At 42.9% G+C, this 22244-nt stretch overlaps 1 protein-coding gene across 2 annotated transcripts in view; it reads left to right on the top strand.

Annotated features, from left to right (window-relative positions):
* The first annotated feature begins 1654 nt into the window (after positions 1-1654).
* NAT8L (N-acetyltransferase 8 like) overlaps positions 1655-22244 on the top strand; it is a 52500-nt gene continuing 31910 nt past the window's right edge. Inside the window, exons 1-2 of one of the 2 annotated variants that reach the window (XM_073342731.2) lie at positions 1655-2389; positions 4923-5087. In XM_073342731.2, the coding sequence (XP_073198832.1) occupies positions 2056-2389; positions 4923-5087 (499 nt within the window). In that variant the 5' untranslated portion in view covers positions 1655-2055. Of the gene's footprint in view, positions 2390-3326; positions 3680-4890; positions 5088-22244 lie in introns of those variants that run through there. The other variant, XM_073342732.1, reaches the window with a different exon arrangement.

The raw sequence follows: 22244 nt of genomic DNA, 5'->3' as shown, positions 1-22244 counted from the left end.
CCTGGGCTCCAGTGGGAGAGGCGGGCGATTGCTCCTTTCTTCGCCGCCCGCATTAATGAAGCTGGGAAGCGCTGTCGCCAGCCCTTTCCCCACGCGCCTCCTCGCCAAGCCGCGCTGCGCGCAAGCCAGTGGCTAAGCCGCTACCTGCACTGAAGCTGCAAGGCGCATGCTTCAAGCGGAGGAGGGAGCTGGAGGAGTGGGGGGAGACCAGCGATGCTGTCCCGGCCGGTTGAAACCGGGATAGACTGAGCTGTTGGGCGCTGCGGAGACGAGAGTCCTTCTCCTCCTCCTCCTGCGGGTCCGCGCCCCTCCTCCAGCCCCAGCTCCTTGTGGGTTGCTGGAGTTGGCGGGTCCGCCTGTTTGAATGGCTTTGCCGAGCCCTAATTCTCCAGGAAGCCTCGAGGGGAGGCTCCGGCCAATGCACAGCCCGAGTAACGGGCGCAGGGTTGTCCCGGGCAGGGAGACCCCCCCCACACACCCTGCGTCTAGTCGCCCGAGGAGCAAAACGCGCTGCCCTGGCAGTCCGAGGCGCGAGGGCGCTTCATCGTGGGAGTGGCGCGCCGGAGCCTGCTGGCGGAGTGCGCCCCGGGGGCTGGGGCACGTTACTCACCTTTATTGGCGCCCGGCGGAAAACAATGCAGCGCCGTAGTGCCGGGCACGGGATTCCTGCTGCAGAAAAAGTTCAGCGCGACCTAAGCTTGTGTGTGTGTTATTTGATGACAACTGAAAATGTTTCTTTTGATTGTTTTCTTGTAAGGGGGGGAAGAATCGCGCGAGGAAAGCAATCCCCTAATGTTTGCCACACCAAAATCCCTTTGAATGTTGTTCACGTGGGTTCGAGATCGCTGTTTACTTCTGTGGAGCTGAGCGGTGTATTTTTAGAAATAGGGACTGGGGGTGGAGAGTGCTGCTTTTATATGCACGAAGGGAGGGAAGAAAGAATTAATCCCCGGAAACTATCCGCAGTGGTGAGTGACTTGCTCTCCCACTCAAGAAAAGCGAACTCCCCCCCAGCTGAATGTGGCCTCCAGCAGGAACTTAGCCAGGTGTTAGTTACATTTTTGAAAAGTAAGCAAATGCATTTTGAAACCAGAATGTTCCCTAATGAAAATTCAAAGTTGTCATTAGTTTGTCACCCCTATCGCTTTTGATATAAGGCCTTATTAATAAATACATGCCGCACTTCGTGCATTATAAACTCTACATACTTTGAGACCAAATTCGAATCACTAGGATTAGGTGCCAAATCAACCTCAAGTTTTCCACTTTCTTGAGACCATTAATGAGATTCCATGCTGCAGAATAATGACTATATAGGTATATATCAGTGGATTTTTAGACAGATGTTCTAGATAACTGGCTATATATGCGCATGTATACACAAGAATCTATATACATACAGCCATGTAAATGTATGCAAGCATGTATATACAGAGAGATAGTCACTATTTCTAGAACAATCTGTGCATGTTTTTCCTACATAGATTTTACTGAAACAAAGAGGAATTGGTAGTCTTTTAAGGAGCAGGTAGTTTTCAAGAAGAATTCTAGATTACCTAAATGCCAGACATTTTATGCTGCGAACTCTGCAACGTGTCAACCTGAACCTCAGTCAGAGCCCTTGCTAAACAAAGTCAATCATACTCCTCTCCTCTCCAAGGAGACAGGCCCACCTCTGACAGATTTGCGTAGTATCTGTATACCCCAGCAGGGCTTGGATAGTTAAAAGAAGAGGAAATGAAATGCATGCTGTAGTAATGAGCAATAAAACGCAAGGCAAAGGAGGTGTTTCTCCTCCCCACCCCTGGAGATCACATGGTGACCCCTGCCAGCCAATACAAAGGACGCTAGGACCCTGAGGGACCCCCTGATTCCGAATTGCACCGGCTCTGCTGCATTATAAATACTTCTCCAAAATGCACTGGCCCTCCTTTCTCGCTTTCCACGCAGCTCCGTTTGTTTCGCACTCATAAAAGCTGCTCCTCTCAGTTACTGCTTGGCGTGTTTTGTTTCTTATTTAAAGCCGGGCTCCTTTTTGTTTCTCGGCCAGTTTGCATGCATTGTTCGTCTCCCAAAATGGTTTGTGAGACTAAGATTGTGGCGGAAGATCATGAATCAATTTCAGGATCCAAAAAAGATGCGATCATTGTGTCTTCCTCCCAGATGTGGCCCTCCTTATCTGGCTCACCTTCCTCCTCCGCAGCTTCTCTGAGTGGTGTGGAAGAGGATTTCAAGAAAGACAACGTTTATATACGAGAATTTCATCCTTCCGAGCAAGAGGTGGTGCGCCGTATATTTTATGAAGGAATCATGGAAAGGATTCCTAACACCGCATTTAGAGGGTTAAAACACCACCCCCTCATTCAGTTGCTCTATGGGATACTCGCTAGTAAGTATATTCACTTTTTTTTAGGGGGCACACTTGTTCAGCAATTGTAATAAAAAGGAAGAATGGTAATAAGATCTGTGTTGAAGGATGGAGAACCCATCCCTGCATCGATCCTATTAATATTTGGTGCAGAATTGCTGTCTCAGAGCTGCTGGTGCTGGAGGGAAAGAACAGCCGCAGCCTCAGCATCTTATCCTGTCATGGTGCAAAAGTCAGGCCAGTTAAAAAGTCGCAATATTGCAAAGAGCGGATCTCTACCTCGGGCGACTGCGAGGAGCAGGAACGCAGCACTGGACCGTGAGCCCCGCTTTGGAGATCACTGCAGAGCGGAGTGTGCAACACCGATCGATGCACTCCGCCTGCACTCCGCATGCGGGCAGCAGCCAGCCTGCGAGCAACGTGTGGGTGGGGGTTCCCTGCTTGCACATGGGGTGCGCGTGGCTACTGGCTAGGGGTGGGGAGCGTCCTCCGGGGAGATAAGTTGGGGGCGGATGTTCTCTGCAGGTCTGAGGGGCTGCGTGTCCAAGGGGCTTCCCTCTAGAGGGAGCGGGGCGCGCGGCCGGCTCCGGTGGCTCTGGGTGTCTAGGAGAGGTATCCCCGGACTGGGTGTCGGGGGCAGGGACTTGCGAGCTCTGCTTCTGCCTGTGTGTGAGCGCGCGCAAGGGGAGGGGAGGGGAGGTGAGGGGGGGCCCCTGCAGCTCGCTGGGGAAGGGGGTGCAGGGGTGTGTATTGTGTGCGTCTCCCTGCACTGGCGGGCGGAGGAGAAGTGTGGGGCGGGGCGGCGGGTGCTCCTCTCTGCAAGCCTGCGGGGGTTTGCTGCCCGGGGCCGGTGCGCCCGGCGCAGCCTGGCCGGAGCGGGGCCGGGAGCTGCTGCCGCCTGTGCGGGAGGCGGCGGCGGCGAGTCCCTGCGCGGCGCAGACAGACTCGCCTTTCCAGTTATTCCAGGCCGGGATGCTGCGCTCCGCTGGGGCGGGGGGAGGTGAAGCGATGAATGGGAGCGGCGCCGCCGCCGCCGCCGCTCTCCGCCCGCCGCTTTCCCCGCTCTCTCTCGGCACCTGGGCGGGGCAGCGGCTGCAGCCGGGTTCCAGCGTTACCTAGAGACCGCCGGGCTCGGGCGCGAGACGCCGCCGCTGCGGGACGTTGGACCCGGGAGGTCTCGCGCCACCTCCTGGCTGCAGAGGCGGCGGCTGGGGTCTCCCTGCGGCGTGCAGCCGCGCGGGGCCCTGACCTCAGCGGGGTCGAGGGGCGAGACGTTGTTTGTAACCAGCGCGTATTGCAGAGAGCTGCCCGGTTTAGTATTAATTCAAAGCCGCGTGCCTTATGAGTTTATTAAACATTGCATCTTCGGGGTTGATGCAAGTTACAAAGCTGCATAAAACGTAAACTAAGGCGGGATCCCTGCCTTGGCCAGCTGGCAGCCGAGAGGAAACTAGATTGTTCCGATATTTACTTGCTCCTTGATAGGGTTTAATAGCTGAAAAAAAATTACCTCTGCAAGATAATGTCAGTTGCCGTCAATGCAAAAGCCCCCCCAAAGAAAACACCATGTGGACCCTTTTTCTCTCTCATGCCCTTGCCCTTTGCATGCGGCAAGACGGCTGGTTCCTTCACTTTTTGGGCCAGGGAGAGAGAAGGGAATGATAAAGAATGTCAGGTAACTTTGTAATTATTGGTAAGATACTAAATGCACCTGAGAACAATGAAGTCTATGCCCGCCTCTCTCTGTGTGCCTATGTGATTGATCTAAAAACATCCTTGCTTAAGATTCACAGCTTTCAAAGTGGTAAGTGATGATGGGGCCAGCAGCCATCTCAGTGCTGTCTGCTGTTTTATTTTCGGTAGGCCAGCATTACGTTGCTTCCTGATACTGAAGCAGGCTAGTGTAAGGTTTTGGGATGACTGGCCCTTAGGGACCTTCTGGAAAACCTGTATAACTTCCAGTGACCAAAATAATTAATTAATAAGCACACAGCTACTGGGTGGTGTGCACAAAATATCTTCCTTAGTCACAGTTGTGCTTTGTCCCCTGTAGTGCTGTAGAAATGGAAAGTCACATGTGGACATCTTGGTTTTAGTGCTTTGATTTCTCTGCAGGGACTGGTGATGCAGTCAAATCTTGTCTGAGCAGCAATCGCAGACATATCTTAATAGAGACACCATCTGTCTTTGATATTTGTGTGACGCAATGATATTTGCAGGATTTTTCAACTGTGGCAAGTTGGATGGGAGCTTTTACAGAAACACACTGCAAAATCCTTCATCAAATGTGATATAATTATTATAGTTGAATTTTTTAAAGTAACTTGTGAATTGGGAGTCTTAAATAAAACTTTTTACAGGCTGTTCTTAAATGAAAAATGTGCTATTAATCTAAAATACATTATTGTGAAAATGTAAATTGATTAGCTTTTGTTTATATTGTACAAATGTATGTTATGTCTGATTTTTTTTTTAAATGGGTTTCTATTCCGAAATCAACACTAAATTCTCTTTTCTGACAGGTATCGTTTATTTCTCTTCCTTATCTCCATAGTAATATGCTTTGTTGTGACCAAGTCCTTGCTGCTGACCTGCTGTTTGCCCATCTTTCTGATGGGTATGAGGTACTACTTCAGTAGAAAAGTTATCCTCAGCTATCTCGAGTGCGCGCTGCATACGGACATGTCTGATATTGAGAATTATTACATGAAACCACCAGGTGAGTATTAATTCCATGGAGGGAACATTCACCAAATCCTGCTCATGGAAAAATGGCCTTTTAATAGCTTTTCTCATGTCAACAGCACTGAGAAATCTTACAAATGGCCAGAATGCAACCTGCTGGCTGCACAAAATATGAGGAACCACCCTAATCTTTAATACGGATATACAGCCCAGGGAGCCTACAGGTTCCAGAATGCAGTGCTCGCTCAATTTCAGCATTCTGGCATAGTAGCTGGGATCATGGAGAAGCACTGCATGCTGGACCTATAGTTTCCTTGGGATGCACTTTTGTGTTAAAGGTAGTTGCGCCAGTCTGTTCTATTTAATGAGAATTATATCCATTGGACTCTATAAGTTGCCCATGCATCCTCCAGCTGACAGCATCCAGCACAGGGTGGGACAGGGAGATGGAAGGAATTTTAGCAAAACTGCTTAGAAGGACCCACTTGCATACCACCACTTCAGATTTGGGAGCCACACATTTTAGTTAGTCTGTATATTTTCATATATCATTCAAGAAGAACTTCCCATAAACAAGTGTTTTGGAAGAGGTATGAAGCAGGTAGGTAAAGAGGTACTGTCTATCTGCACATGTGATGTATGCATCTATATATTCATAATGTGTGTGTACTGTGTGTTATACAATTCTTATTTTTTGTTACGTAAATATGTTGTTAGGGTCTCCTAAATGCTCACAAATAGAAGGTGAATTGTCACAGGAATCTGTCAAAGAAACAGAGGAAAGGGAAAACCTTGTTTTTAAATTATATATATTTTTTGTTTTAATTTATGATAGACACCAATATATGGGGATATTTGAGTTCCCCTTGATACCTAATATGGGTGATTAATATTTGAGGCTACAAATATATTTCATTAGTGACTGGTTAGGAGTGTAAAGCTAATGGCCAGTAACTTTCTGAAGCCAGGTTATTATTGCTACTGTAGACTTTTTTTTTTAATGTGTTTTCATTTTCCCCCGGCAACATTTCTGTTCTGCAAGTGTAAGATCCTCCTACTGGCCATTTCTAGAGGATTAACATATTATAATACAACAACCAAGTACATTTTTTCTCCATTTCCAACATTCAGTATTCTTTAAAAAAATTGTTCATTCTGTAATAAAAATATTAATACGCCTTTGAACAATTTCTTTCGGATCTTGTTTCTCATCTAAATACATTAACTGGTTCTCACAAATATTATGTCTGATTCTACAGTGTCTAATTTAAATTGGGAAGATCAGTGTTTTATAGCAATTGACTGATTTGGGGTGATGTATAGTGTGCATGTAATTAAAATGTCAAACTTCATTAAAGGAGGTGCTACCTTAAAAATAAGGGTTAAAAATGAAAAATGTTTAACCTCTGCAGTGGTTATTAATGAAAGAAAGTGTGGGCTCTTGTGCAGCTTTTTTGACAAGTGATCTGGAATTCTTGACAAAGGGTATAATCTGAATTTGAAAAGTGTTTTTAGACATGCATCTTTCATTAACGCTTGTGAGTTGTATGGCTAGTGCTCAAGTTATGAATCTCAATGAATATATTTACAGCATTAGTATGTATAGAAAATTAAGTTAGAAAATGTACTCAGATGAAGAATGAGAAACTTCAGTAGTTATTTGCTTTACGTTACTGCAGAGAACAAGTAATCAGTGCAATCACATTCTCTTTATGAATGAGACGCATCTGATTTTTACAGTGTTAAACTCTGCCTTTATTTACTGACATCATGGGTCATTCAATTTTGGAATAAACTCATGGACTTCCCTCTTGGTTTAATCTGTCAGAATTTAAACACGAGTAGACAGGGTTCAAATGTGCCTTAAATGGCAGGTTTACGCCAGATTTATAGTATCAGTACTGCTTATTGAAGGGTTGCTCATGTCAGAAGTGTTGAACAACTTGGCACAATTCATAGCCTCTGCTGAGGAGAGCTTCAGGGCCAGAACGGGACTGAAACTGCAGGTCAGGGTTGAGGCTTAGTGGTGAAGCTACTAGGTGCAAGCTTTATTATATGTGTGGGGAAGCTTCCAATGCACCTACCTATTCAATGTGGAACCCTATGTAATGCTAGCTGGCCTCTGTTTTCATGAGCATCAAATTCACCCTTCCCTCCTATTCCCAAAACATATACAGCTTTCAGTTTCACATTCCCTCCCTTTGATTTAAGATATCAAGACAAACTGTCATTTTTCCAGCACTGCCTTGAATGTGGTAGGCTTTTGAGATTGTAAAGTTTGCTTACATCCTGGAGGTGGCTTGGAGTGTGGATGAGTAAGTCAGTTGTATGCTAAGCCAGTTATATTCTATCAGTTTGCACAACATGCAGACGTGATGATATACAAATTCCAACCACAAGTATTTTATTCCTCATAATCTGCTGTTAGGACACAAGCCACAAATTATTACAGTGCTCTCAAATGAAAAGTGCTGGCTCCCTGTTACAACTTGTACAGTACTGACAGCAACTACATAGATAATTTGCTAACACCTTTTCTGAAACCAAGGTGTGAGTGAACTCCCATAAGTTTCACAAGCTCACCAGAGTCTTCTGTGTTCTCCATTATTTTGCTTAAAACTGGATTTAAATCCCTTTATTTTTCCATGAAAATATTCCTGTATCATCGCCAGACTTGCAAACCTTTCTCTGCAGGTATGGAGGGGAAATCATGCTGTCCTCAGGACTGAGTGAAAAAACACAAAAAAATGGAATCCTAATATTTGAGTGGAACGTAAACATCAAGACAGATAAACGTTAAGGCTGGGATTTTCAAATACTTGGTTCCCAACTCCCATTAAATTCAATTAGTTGGATGCCTAACTCCCTTTGGCTCCTTGGATATCCCTATGTAAGTGCTTGCTATTTTTGAATTTGAACGTGGAGGATATGGGAACAGTGTTTCATACAGTGGTACATCAGAAAAAGGACAGATGGCCAGTCTTGAAACTGCTAGAACCATAATGTCTGATCATGCTGCCATTGAAGAAGTTTTGCTATTATCTTTGATGGGATCAGGATTATTTATTTGTAGTGCACTAGCAACTGGAGGCCCTAATGAGGAGCAGAGCTCGGTTGTACAGTGAGACGTACAGACGTGTGGTATGTATGGCAGTTGTAGGCCAGATATAGCAATAGCCCACAGTGAACAAATATGACAAAACACTGTTTAAAAATGACCCAAAAGATCTGATCTATAGGGACTCAGTAGGCAGTATATGGGGTCACTTTTACAGACATTAACCAGAAAGGACACAGCTTCCAATGTGTTTTGAAATCCCAGCCAGAGTAATTACTAATGGAAGCTTTGAAGTGAATTGCCTCTGTTGCTATTTCATGACCTTTGGTATAGATGCATTACTTACTCATCAGGCTTGAAGACCCAATGTTCAGCAATTCTTTGCATTATTGGTGTGGTGTTGTTTTTTCTTTCTACATGTTTTGTAGAATAGCTGTTTCTTTCTGATCCACTGGTCCCAAATAAATGTATTTTAGTTATTGCTGGTTTTTAAGTTTTCTCTAGTGCTCAGATACTTGGAGATGGGCTCTGTATATACAGATAAATACATAATGCTGACTGGAGTTTTGCAGAATTAGATTTGACAAAACTCAGTTTTTCAGTTTTCTCTCTTACTTGCCCCATTATTTAGGGACCGATCTAGCAAAGCACTTATGCACACACTTAACTGTAAGCACACAAGTAATCCAATTGACTGCAACTGACTTTAATAGGATACTCATATGTTTAGTACTCTCCTGGATTGGGGATTTAGTGCATAAGAGCAGATTATTAAAACACCCTGATGCTGTAAGTAATCTTGTCTTTCTAATTTTAAAAATGTGAAAAGACTAACATTTCATGTTTGAAATGATGGCATTGACACATTCTTCCCAGATACTAAGAAAGAGTAGTGGGGAAAACATTACAGATGACGGGGCATCACTGTTAATTGTGAGTGACTTGAATTTTAGTGTAAAGAAATTAATCTTTATTGCCTGTCAGGGAAATAGATGAGCTGAATTTTTGGAAGTGACTAGCCTTACATTTAATGATAGATTCACTTATCTGTCTTTAGAAAATTTCTGAGTCTAATGTTGTCGTGTGTGGGCTCTACGATGTAATTAAGTTTTTAAATCAGTAGTTGCAACAGTGAGAAGTTAATTTGAAATTGAACCCTGCCTCTAGTAGTTCTTAACATAAATAAGATGTGCACAGCTGGATTTTTGTGTACAGTACTTTTGTGGTATGACAGTTTTATTGCCTAATCAATTTCACAGTGTCTTCTTAAGTTTTAACTGTAACATTCTTTCACAGTTTTGATGTTTTGTATATTTTTGTAGTGGCTCAGGATTCTTCAAAAATTGGGATCTAGACTGGAAAACCAATGGAAAATTAAGTAGTTGCCACTAAAAAGGATGATCACTTTTAAGCCAAGTAAATCTAGCCTTTTTATCATTTGAATTCTGGTTAAATGTGTTAAAATCTGACAATAGCCTGGGTATTTAGGATTTTTCTGTATTCTGAGTGGCTGCAACTTAATATATGGTGTCTTATTAACTGATTCGGACTGGTGTAAAAGGCTGTGAACACACTCCTATTGCAAAAACAAAAGGAGACTTGTGGCACCTGAGAGACTAACAAATTTATTTGAGCATAAGCTTTCGTGAGCTACAGCTCACTTCATCAGATGCATTCAGTGGAAAATAAACTTCAAAAACAGACTCCAACGAGAGACTGCTGAATTGGAATTAATTTGCAAACTGGATACAATTAACTTAGGCTTGAATAAAGACTGGGAGTGGATGGATCATTACACAAAGTAAAACTATTTCTCCATGTTTATTCTCCCCACCCCCCACTGTTCCTCAGACATTCTTGTCAATTGCTGGAAATGGCCCACCTTGATTATCACTACAAAAGGTGTCGGTGTCCTCCTCTTCGTCCCCCCCCTCCTTACAGTGTGTATGGTAACACCCATTGTTTCATGTTCTCTATGTATATAAATCTCCCCACTGTATTTTCCACTGAATGCGTCCGATGAAGTGAGCTGTAGCTTACGAAAGCTTGTGCTCAAATAAATTTGTTAGTCTCTAAGGTGCCAAAAGTACTCCTTTTCTTTTTGCGAATACAGACTAACACAGCTGCTACTCTGACTCCTATTGCAGTTTAGTTTAAATTGACCAGGAACAGGTTTAATCTAAAGTGAAGTAAGCTACTCTTAGATTGAAATGACAGGAGTTTATACTGGTTTATCTCAACCCTTTTAACTGAATTTATTTAACGAAACTGGTGCAGGCTTTCAGAGTGACCAGCTCAGTCAGTGGGCTAGATTGTGATCTTGTCTTACGTGTCCAGGCAGGAGAGTAAGAGGACATAAGACCCCACCCTCCTGAATCCAGGTCTGGTGCTGAGCACAGCCCCTGCATTCCCTGTCCCCTTCACCCTTTTCCCTCCCAAGGAAATGGGCAGAGCATGTACCGCTGCCCTCGATGCACCAGTGGGTAGAGTTAGGCTGGCACAAGGGGGATGGTAAGTTGCACTCTGTATTTAAGAAAAAGGAGCAAGGGAGAAGTGGTGATTCCAGTACAGTTTCTTCGAGGGCTCTTCCTTGAGTGGCACAGCTACACAGGGCAGAGCCCCAGAGAGGTAGGCCCCTGTCCTACTTCAGTGAATTTGATAGAAGTTTTGCCAGTATTGTGACTTTATTCTAGTCTAGCTGAGATCAGAAATTTGTCCAGTGAGTTTATTTGTCCGTTAACTAAGGAGTGGGTCAGTTACACAGAGGAGTATTGGTAACTTATTTTATCTCGGAATTTTCTTTTTGGTGGCCTCTTGTCTAGCTAGAGATCAGAGAATTCTGTGCTTTATGCTGTAGTTCTTGGGCCTGCTTCCTCTCATCCTACAATGGGTTTATGCCACTGGAACACCATTTACCTCCTTACCAGTTTAGAGAGTTCAGAACCTGGCCCATTGATATTAAATGAAGGGCCCCATCCTGAAAACATTTGCACGTGTAAGTAGCCCTGTTGCATACAGTAGAGTTATGCTGGGTATGTCTACACAGCAAAGAAAAACCCACAACTGGCCTGTGCCAGCTGACTTGGGTTGTGGGGCAGTTTTAATGCTGTATAGACTTATGGGTGTGGGCTGGAGCCTGGGCTTTGGGACCCTCCCACCCCACCGGGTCCTAGAGGACCCTAGAGGGTCTTTTCTGTTGAGAAGTCAGATCCTTAAAACTATTTTGAAACCCTCACACAATTGCTTTATTAAAGAGGATGAAGGTAGGAACACTTGAAGTTAAAATTGCCTGATATTTTCCATTATAAGGCTCTGTTTTCAGTTGCTTATAACTTTGCCCAGTTTAAACTGTTTGGGCTGAAATTTTCCATGCTGTGTGGGTGTCTGCCTCAGGTTGACAGGATTTATGTATTGTATTTTTCTTTGAAAAAAATTAACAAAAATGGGTCAGCTGAGAAAAAAATGTTTTTGCCCACGTTAACAAATTGGTTGTAAGGATTTCCTCCGAGATTGTTGTATAACTTCATTGGTGTGTTAGATACAGAAACTCTCATGGCTACCACCGTTAAAGTGTTATTTCCTTTTAATTGCCCACCTGAGCTTGAAAAAATAAAGTCCTCAAAGTAAAGGTTGAAATACTGCAAAATTTGATGTCATCTGTTCGTTTTACCTAACTAGGGTGTTGGGTTTCTTCAAGAGCCTGATTGCATATGTGCAAATGGGATAGAAGTGCATTATCAAGCTCCATCCCTCATCTTTGTCTGTCTGTTCCATTTTTGCTAACAGGAAGGGTATTAATGTGCAGAATTCTGCTCTTGAATATGTATATCCATAAACTAAAAGCAGATCTCACTTGAGATGTACCATCTTTGATAGTTTCCTGTATTAACATTAGATTCCTCATGGTACATTTTGCAATATGCAATAACAAATTATTTTTGTGTTACTAGAAAACCTGGATTAAAATATATACATAGCCCATAATTGTACATACAGATATATATATATTATGCAAGAATATATTAAATTAATAATGGGATTGGTGGTTTGTGATTTTTTGAATCCCATAACAAGCCATGTGTATCAGTATTATAAGGTTTTTAATAGGCCCCCCATATATAAAAGTGCCATTAATTAAACTGTCATGCTGGAAGTTGCAAGTGGAGTAAAGTAGACATCAGCAGTTACGCAGAGGTAATTATTTTTTCAAGACTTTCAAACAGAAGCAACGCAAGGACATTTTAAAAGTAAAATTACAGTAGCATCATTCATTTCTGTTTGCTCTACATCTTAGAGTAGCTTTTAAAAACACTTTGATTTCTCATAATTTTTTCTGACTGCATTCTACTAGCCAGCTTCTCTTGTGTGTATTAATGTACATCCTAAGGGGCCGTGTGGAAATATAATCCCCAGTTTGAAAGTGAAGCATTGGCATCAATGGCTGCAACCAGTGGCTGGCTCTTTTTTCCCAGTTGCATGTTTGTCCTCTTCTCCCTCCTCTCATCCCCTTGCCTAGGAATAATTGCCAAAATGGGTGCCTAAAGTTAGGTTCCTAGCCTAAGATTTTCAAAGAGGGTCTTAAAATGAGGCGCCATGCTTGGGTACCTAAATAAGTGGCAAAATTTTCAGAAGTGCTGACATCCATTGAGACACAACTTTGGATTTAGGAGTCTGACTTTTAGCGCCTGTTTTTGAAAATCTGCACCCTTAAGAGCCAGATAGGCAAAATCAATGAGTGTTAGGCATCTCAGTGCTTTTGAAAGTCCCAGTGGGTGCTTATCTGCTTCTTTAGGCGACTTAATACCTTTGAAAATCTGGCCCTACATCCTTATTTGGTACTTAAATAAGAGTTCTGATTTTCAAAAGTGCCAAACGCTATTTGTTCCCACTGACCTCAGTGAGAGGTAATGAGTGGGTACTCAGCGCCATTTACATATAAGATGCCTAAATAAAGATTTAGGAACCTAAGTTTAGACACTTACTTTTTTAAAATCTTGGCTGTACTGTTACCCTGGTTGTACTGTCCATGGCTGTCTCTAACACAGGATTTCTTTTTGTATTGCAGTATTACTGAAGATTTTTTTTAAAAATCATAACAAAGCTGTGTACTGCTACATCATCAGATGTAACCCCAGACTGCTGCAGGGGAGAGCAACATAGCCGAACATTTTGTCAATACCTGGTTCTGTAGTAGTTAGGAGAGCACTGTAAAGCCTTTTGTTGTGCTTTTTTTTTTTTTTTTTTTAAAGACCTAAGGAATAAAGTGGAAAGTTCACCAGTGGTTCATAGCATAGTTTTAGTTTTTTCTTGCAAGAAGCAAGGAATTACTCAGGAATCTTGTTCTGACAAGTGCTTCGTGAGATCATTCTGTAATCTTCTGATCTAAAACCATCAAACAGTGTGTCTCCCCCCCTTCCCCCCCGCATCTGTTATTCCTATTCGGTGCCAATCATGATACAACTTTTGCTAATGGCAAAATAAAATCACTAAAAAGCCTGAGTTATGCTTTATATGAATAATTTAACACTTATGCAACAGTTAATAATGCTCTAATAAACGATACAGACATGAGTGGTTACAAGCGTGCGATTTTTCAGCTTAGGGCGTATCTATACGACAGGCACTGCAGTGTTACTGCTGCTGCTCTGCCACTGTGGCTCTGTAGTGTAGACTCCTCCTATGCTGACAGAAGGGGTTTTTGTGTCCGTGTAGGTAATCTGCATTGACCATTGACCTAGCTGCATCTACACTGGGGGAAGGTTGGTTTAACTGTGGTGCTCTGAGGTGTGGATGTTTTACTCCCCGGAGCAACATAGCTAGTTTGATCTAAATTTTAAGTGTAGACCAGGGCTATAAGGGTATGTCTAAACAGCAAAAGCTGTGTGCAGGCTAGCCTACTTGAAGTCCCTTGCATCCAGCTCGTGTGGGTACCAGTAGCACAACATGGGTTTCTGAACGTGCCAGCAAGCGGCATACCTGTCCAGGAGCTGTGCCAGGCATGTACTGCCGATGCTGAAGACTGCACTGCCCTGTCTTCACTGCTGCTGTTACCTGCACTAGCTGGATTCAAGTTAGCTTGGGCAGGCTAGTCCATGCATAGCCTTTGCTGTGTAGACATACTCTGTTAGATGATTATAAGACATGTTTATAAGCAGCCTGTTGACCTGTTGGACTCTCACAATAAGTTGATTAGCCATTTATTAAAACATCTGCTAATCATTTAATCTTTTTATAAGCAATTTTTCAATGTATCATCAATATAAAATGTGACCAACATCTCTTTTAAGAATGGAAAGTGTGGAAATACCTGGCAGGAAATGACAATTCTGCCTTTTTACGGGTGTGAGAGCTCCTACAATTTAACAGCAAGTTAGGGTTTGATATTTTTTTAAGCCTAATTCGGCAAGTAGAAAAATATGAATTTTTAAAAAATGGATCTCAGAAAAGATTCATTTAGCTTTGTGTATTTTAAAAAATCAACTGAACGGGACCTTACTATTGGAAAATATGGATTTAAAACACTATAAAAGTTCCTGAAATATAAAGCAAACAACCATCAGGCAGGTTTTTTTCTTTTTTTCTTTTCTGTTAAAGTGACTGTGGCTTGTGTGAGGTACCTAACTTATATCAGTGGAAACAGAGTTTTCTCTCTCTCTCTCTCTCTCTCTCAGAGAGACAAAGAGAGAGAACCAGAATCACAAGTTGCAAGTATGGAAGCTTCTCTGGCTCTGTCCCATCAATGTACTTTTGAATCTGACTTGGAAGCCACCTCCAGAGGTGTGAGTACTTACCTTTCTGCATATGCAGTTGTAGGTCTCACTGCTAGTTGTCCTGGTGGTGGTTTTGTGATGGAACAGCTGTCCACTAGAAAATGACCACCACCACGCATCTCATACAATAGAGATCTGAACAGCTATTATGTAATAACTTGGTAGTAGTGTTGAATTATTGGTGACTCGTTACTAAGTCTTTGGATTATCTTCTACCTGTCCTTCTTTTTCTTCCCTCCCCATCCCCCAGTGCTTTCAGTGTATGATCAGCAAGTTATGTCCTACTAGTCAGCTAACATAGACTACACTACAACTGTGTCATACTGTAGGCCACTTGCATCTCTAATTTCTATAATTCCGTTAGGCCATTTTGTCCATCTCCATGTCATATTCTCCAGTGAATTTGGACTTGTTTTGAAATTTTTGTAACTGTGGAGGTTTCCCACATTTTGTTAGGGTGACTGTTCCAGAGCCCAGGAAGTTTCTCCCTGCTTTCCCTTCCCCCCACCTCTCCCACCAAAGGTCTTTCTTTCCTTGGAGTTTACAATGCTCAGATACTTGAGGATGCTTATTATAGTGCCTCTTCATTTATGTGGAAAATGAGAACATCCAGCGTTATAATAAATATTTAAAAAAAAACCACCCCAACAATAGACAATCAAGAGGTCTAGAAGGGATATAAATCCTCATGATGCAGAGCATAAAGCAGCCTCTAACACATGGAGGTTAGGAGGACACTTTTCTTGGAGACAGTTTAACTACAAACAGCCACAGTTTCTTGCCCCTTCCTCTAAAGTGTCTGGTGCTGGTTACTGTCAGATAGAGAACACTGAACAAGATGGACCACTAGTCCTATAGAGCATGGCAGTTCCTGTGAGAAGGATCAGTGCAACCAGAACTATAAGAAGTGGTTCTATGGGACATGTAAAATAACCACTGAAATCAAGACTGCATAAGCGACATGTCTCATGGGATGGTTGTTGGTTTTATGAGGTTAACAGGTACTTACCATGCCAAACCTTGCTTAGCTTATGAAATGTAGAAAAATCACAGTCCATTGCAGTAGAGCTGTGGGCTAGTGGATATTTTGTTCTTTTCAATGTTTCCCCCAGAGAACAAGGTAACAGCATCAGAAACACTGCATAACACTACGAGTGGAGCCCTGGAGAAGCCCCTGACTATCTAGTCTTCCAAAAGAAAATAATGTCAATAATAAAATAGTTCTGTGCAACTTTTGATACCAGCGAGACAAAAAACAAAAGTAGAGCACCTGCCATTTTCAGGCACTAATCCGTCCAATCACTAACCAGGCTTAAACGGGCTTAGCTAAAGAGTAAGCCATTGTGGCACTATCTGAGTTTGTAAAGCTAGTGGTATAATACTTTTATAAAATGCTGTAAGGCTGAAAACCAGGGAATGTTCGTGATGTAAGAAAAGGGCAATTTAACAGTCGTCAGGTGGAATTAAAAAGTCCAAACTGTTTAAAAGATGTATTCTTTAAAGTGTCATTTCAAACTTCTCCTGCCTCTGAAGTCAACTAGATTTACTTAATGGGTCTGGAAGAAAAATCTGGTTTTGGTTCAGAACCTGCAGGTGTTCTGAGGGTCACATCAAGCTGTGTCTTTCAGCATCTCAAAGGCCCTGGTTTTCATTCAGGAGAAAGGCTCTGAAAATGTTTATCCAAAAACTTCACTTCTGGGCTGAGATTGAAGTAGGAGAAAGTTCAGATTAAAGGCCTAATTCAGCAAAGTGCTTAAATCCAGTTGTTGTCCGTGAGAATCAAGCTCGTGCTTCGTGCTCCTCTGAATAGAGATGGGATTACTTGTTTACTTTAGGGTAGGGCATTGCTGAATCGGGGCCAACATTTTGTGGAGGTTTTCTTCTTTTGTTCTTTTCATGTTTTTGTGGCCATGTCTATACTATAAAGTTAAATCGACTTCATGGAAGTCGACATCAAGCCTCCGATTTAAGCCAGTCAATCTTGCATGTCCACACTAGGCTCATTGTGTCGGTGGAGTGCATCCTCACTAGCAGGGCTTTCATTGACGCACGGAGCACTCCACTGTGGGTAGCTATCTCACAGTGCACGTAGCCAGGTGGAATTTTGGGTTGGCCTTGCAATGACTTATGGGACCAAAACATTGGTGGTGATGGGAACATTGCGTTAGCTTCCCATGATGCACTTACCTCCCTTCCTCCCTGAAATCAACAGCAAACAAGCCAAGCCTTTTTTGTGTCTTTTTTTGTAAGCTAGGGTTACCCACGCAGACACCATAGCACAATAAGCATGGACCCTGCTCAGCTGTACACTGTTGTTGTGAGCATTACAAATACCTCGCTCCTTATCCTGCAGTATTTACACAGCCGATGTAGGAGCCACCACACGGAACAATGTGTTGCCATGCAAGGAGTCCTGCTGGAAGACCTAGAGCAGAGCAATTCGCAGTGGCTGGCAACAGTCACACCTCACCTTGATGCGGTTGAGCGTCATTTCTGGGCCCGGGAAACAAGCACTGACTGGTGGGAACGCATCGTTATGCAGCTATGGGATGACGAGCAGTGGCCGCAGTACTTTTGAATGTGTAAGGCCACTTTCACGGAACTGTGTGAAGAGCTTTCCCCAGCGCTGAAGTGCAGCAATACTAAAGTGAGAGCTGCTCTGACAGTGGAGAAGCGAGTGGTGATAGCTCTGTGGAAGCTTGCAACGCCAGACTGCTACTGGTCAGTGGGGCATCAATCTGGAGTGGGTAAATCTACTGTGGGATCTGTTGTGATCCAAGTTTGCAGGGCCATCAACAGAGTTCTGCTAAGAAGGGTAGTGACTCTGGGCAACATGGAGGACATAGTGGATGGTTTTGCCGCAATGGGGTTCCCTAATTGCGGTGGGGCGATAGATGGAACGCCTAGTCCTATCTTGACACCAGACCACCTTATCAGAGTACATAAACCGAAAGGGGTACTTCTCAATGGTGTTGCAAGCGGTGCGGGATCACAGGGGCCATTTCACTGACATCAAAAGGGGATGGTCGGGAAAGGTGCATGATGCACGCATCTTTAGGAACACAGGTCTGTTCAGAAAGCTGCAAGCAGGGACTTTCTTTCCAGACTGCACAATAACCATTGGTGATGCTGAGATCGTCTGGCAGCCAATTTTGAGCTGCCAGACACCAGGGCAAAAAGAAAAGCACATCGAGGGGCTCTGTCTCCGTGAGGCTTTGAAAACCAGTTTCAGCAATGGTCCAGAGTAATCTGTGATGTTCCTTACCAATCTGTCCCCTCCAGTGCATTTTATCCCCTGTAAACTTCAAATAGTTTGTTTTTTACAAAAGCGGCACTGGTCTGGGCAGAGGGAAGGGAGAAAAACAGGAAGCCGCCACCCCCCCTCCCTTTCCCCCCCCCTCTTTGCTTGCAATATACGGTGATCCCTTCCAACCACAACCATGGCAGCTTTGGGAAAAAGTAGTTGTGTGACCCAGATTTCACCAAACGGGGTAGATTATTTGTTGAATTGTTTGTGGTTTAAGGGATAGCATTCAAAACTTCCCGTTTCCCCTAGGTGACCCTATGCAATGTAACTCTCCTCAGGGTAACAGAGGCGGCAAGGGACCAGATGCTGCAAGCCTCTGGGTACAGATCTGGTCCTGATGCTGCAATGCTGTGTGCTGCAATGATGCCAGCAGAGTTAATACTGGAGTGGCGCGGGAAAGTGTCCTACCATGGTGGACGAAATAAGGCAGCCCTCCTCAGAAACCTTCTGCAATGGATTGCAGAGTACCTCCATCAACGCTTCCTAGAGATCTCCATGGAGGATTCCTGGGCCGTCCCCGTGCACATAAACAGTCTTTTTCGGAGAGCGCCCTCTGCGTAGCTGGAGAGGCCTTCACTACACATACTTTTTTATTCACATTAAACATAAAAAAAGAACAGCATGTAACCCCTAGAGTTTGATTGGAAATGTGTACTCACCAGGGGTGCCTTCCCCGGCCTCTTGCTCCACCGCCAACTGATCCTCTGAAGGGATGGGCTCCAGGGTTAAAAACAGTTCTTGGTGATCGGGGAGAATGGATCCTCCGCTTGCCTGCCTCATATTCTCCTCCTCCTCCTCCTCTTCTTCCTTGTCAACAGTGTCCTCCTCATTGTTGCTCGAGATCACGCGGGGCTCCTGGAAGGTATCCACGGAGCGTTTTGGGGTAGTGGTGGGATCGCCGCCGAGAATTGCATGCTACTCCTCGTAAAAGCAGCATTTCTGTGGGGCAGAACCAAAATGACTGTTCGCCTCCCTTGTCTTCTGGTACACTTGCAGGGGCTTTAACAGGGAAGCAACTGCTTCCTGTGTACCTGGCTGACGTGCAGTGGAGTTGAAACCGCTCTCCAGAGCGGTCGCAGCGGAGCACTGTGGGACACCTCCTGGAAGATAATTCATTCGAATTACACAACGCGGTGTCTACACTATCTCCATGGATGTTGAATCAAGCGCTACTCCTCTCATGGAGGTAGAGTACAGAAGTCGACTTTACAGGCCACTTAGGTCAGCGGAAGGGACTCGGTAGTGTAGACACATACATTATTAGGTCAACTTAACACTGCTTAGGTTGACATAAGTTTGTAGTGTAGACCAGACCTGTAAGTGACAGATGGGGGATTTATATAGAAATCTTGTTTCAGCATTACCATACAGCATTTTACTGCAATGCTGGAATAAACATATCTTCATGGGACTGCTTTGGATTCTTATCAGTGCCCCTGCAATGTGTTTATTCTCTCCTTCAGGAGAGCCCAGGTCCTGGCACACAAGAAGAGACAGTTGGTCCAACTAATTCAGTATCCTATCTTTGACAGTGACTGAGAGTGAATGTTCATTCTACCATGCCTAAGCATGAGACACCATAATGTCTAAGCCTAATGTTTTAGAGGAAGGCAAAAATCCGTCATAGTGCATGGGACTGTGGAAGTCTTCCTGATCCTAAATGCTGTTAAATTAATGCTCTGATTCATTAAGATCGTTATTTCTCATAAACCTAGCTAGTGTAACAGCTGATGCTAATCTCATTCGTGAGTCTGGTCCTCTTTCAATGCTTACTCAGCTGCCAGCCTCAAATATCCCAGGGAAGGCCATTCCACAGATTGAGTATACTCCGCATAGAAAAGTGTTTCCTTTCAGCAGCCCTGCTGCTTCTAATTGCATTCTGTGTTCCCCTCACTCACATAATTAGGTATAGTGGAGAGGCGTGGATACACCTGGGTATTTGCTATCCCACATTGACTTGTTTTACATACTTCTCTCAAGTCCTCACATATCTTGATTGATCTTTAATCTGAAGCTACTGCTAATGAAATCCTGTCAACATGTAACTTGATTATAAATGCTATATTAACATTACAAAGTTGTGAATAATCGGACTAGATTTATAGGACAAACTTTTGGCCATAATGTGGTCTGAGCATATAACAAAAGAAAGGGTTGATCTCACTTTTGATCAGGGATTTCCATGTGTAATTTTTATTAGGGCTGTCAAGCAATTAAAAAAACTAACCACATGATTAATCGCGCTGTTAAACAATAATAGAATACCATTTAAATATTTTGGATGTTTTCTACATTTTCAAATATATTGATTTCAATTACAACACAGAACACAAAAGAGTACAGTGCTCACTTTATATTTATTTTTATTACAAATATTTGTGCTGTAAAAAACAAGAGATAGTATTTTTCAATTTACCTCATACAAGTACTGTAATGCAACCTCTCTATAGGAAAGTTGAACTTACAAATGTAGAATTATGTACAAAAAAACCTGCATTCAAAAATAAAGCAATGTAAAACTTTAGAGACTATAAATCCACTCAGTCCTACTTCTTGTTCAGCCAGTCACTCAGACAAACAAGTTTGTTTATATTTGCAGTAGATAATGCTGCCCGCTTCTTGTTTACAGTGTCACCTGAAAGTGAGAACAGGGTTTCAAATGGCACTGTTGTAGCCACCGTCACAAGATATTTATGTGCAAGATGCGCTAAAGATTCATATGTCCCTTCATGCTTCAGCCACCATTCCAAAAGACATGCGTCCATGCTGATGATGGGTTCTGCTCAATAACTGTCCAAAGCAGTGCACACCAATGCATGTTCACTTTCATCCTCTGAGTCAGATGCCACCAACAAAAGGTTGATTTTTCTTTTTTTGGTGGTTCAGGTACTGCAGTTTCCACACTGGAGTGATGCTTTTTAAAAACTTCTGAAAGCATGCTCCACACCTCGTTCCTCTCAGATTTTGGAAGGCACTTCAGATTTGATTGAGTTCTTAGATCTAAATCTTAGATTGAGTTCTGTAGCTATCTTTAGAAATTTCACATTGGTACCTTCTTTGCATTTTGTCAAATCTGCATTGAAGTGTTCTTCAAACAAACAATGTGTGTTGGGTCATCATCTGAGACTGCTATAACATGAAATATATGGCAAAATGTTGGTAAAACAGGCATACTATTCTCCTCCAAGGAGTTCAGTCAAAATTTAATTAACACACTTTTTTAAATGAACATCATCAGCATGGAAGCATGTCCTCTGGAATGGTGTATACGAAGCATGAAGGGGCATACGAATGTTTAGCATATCTGGCATGTAAATACCTTGCAATGCCGGTTACAAAAGTGCCATGCGAATGCCTGTTCTCACTTTCAGGTGACATTGTAAATAAGAAGCCGGCAGTATTATCTCTCGTAAATGTAAACAAACTTGTTTATCTGAGCGATTGACTGAAGAAATAGGACTGGGTGGACCTTGTAGGCTCTAAAGTTTTACATTGTTTTGTTTTTGAGTGCAGTTATGTAACAAAAAAAATCTACATTTGTAAGTTGCACTTTCACGATAAAGAGATTGCATTACGGTACTTGTATGAGTTCAGTTGAAAAATACTATTTCTTTATCATTTTTACAGTGCAAATATTTGTCATAAAAATAATGTGAGCACTGTATACTTTGTATTCTGTGTTGTAATTGAAATCAATATATTTGAAAATGTAGAAAAACATCCAAAAATATCTAATACATTTCAATTGGTATTCTGTTGTTTAACAGTATGAGTAAAACTGATTAATCAATTAATTTTTTGAGTTAACCACGAGTTATGGAGCAGGTCCTCAAAGAATCAATCCTGAAGCACTTACATGAGAGGAAAGTGATCAGGAACAGTCAGCATGGATTCACCAAGGGAAGGTCATGCCTGACTAATCTAATCACCTTCTATGATAAGATTACTGGTTCTCTGGATGAAGGGAAAGCAGTGGATGTATTGTTTCTTGACTTTAGCAAAGGTTTTGACATGGTCTCCCACAGTATTCTTGTCAGCAAGTTAAAGAAATACGGG

Source organism: Lepidochelys kempii, chromosome 4, assembly GCF_965140285.1.
Source record: "Lepidochelys kempii isolate rLepKem1 chromosome 4, rLepKem1.hap1, whole genome shotgun sequence".
Classification (NCBI taxonomy): Eukaryota; Metazoa; Chordata; order Testudines; family Cheloniidae; genus Lepidochelys; species Lepidochelys kempii.
Note: the sequence above shows the minus strand (reverse complement) of the source record. Positions and strands in the feature narration are given on the sequence as shown.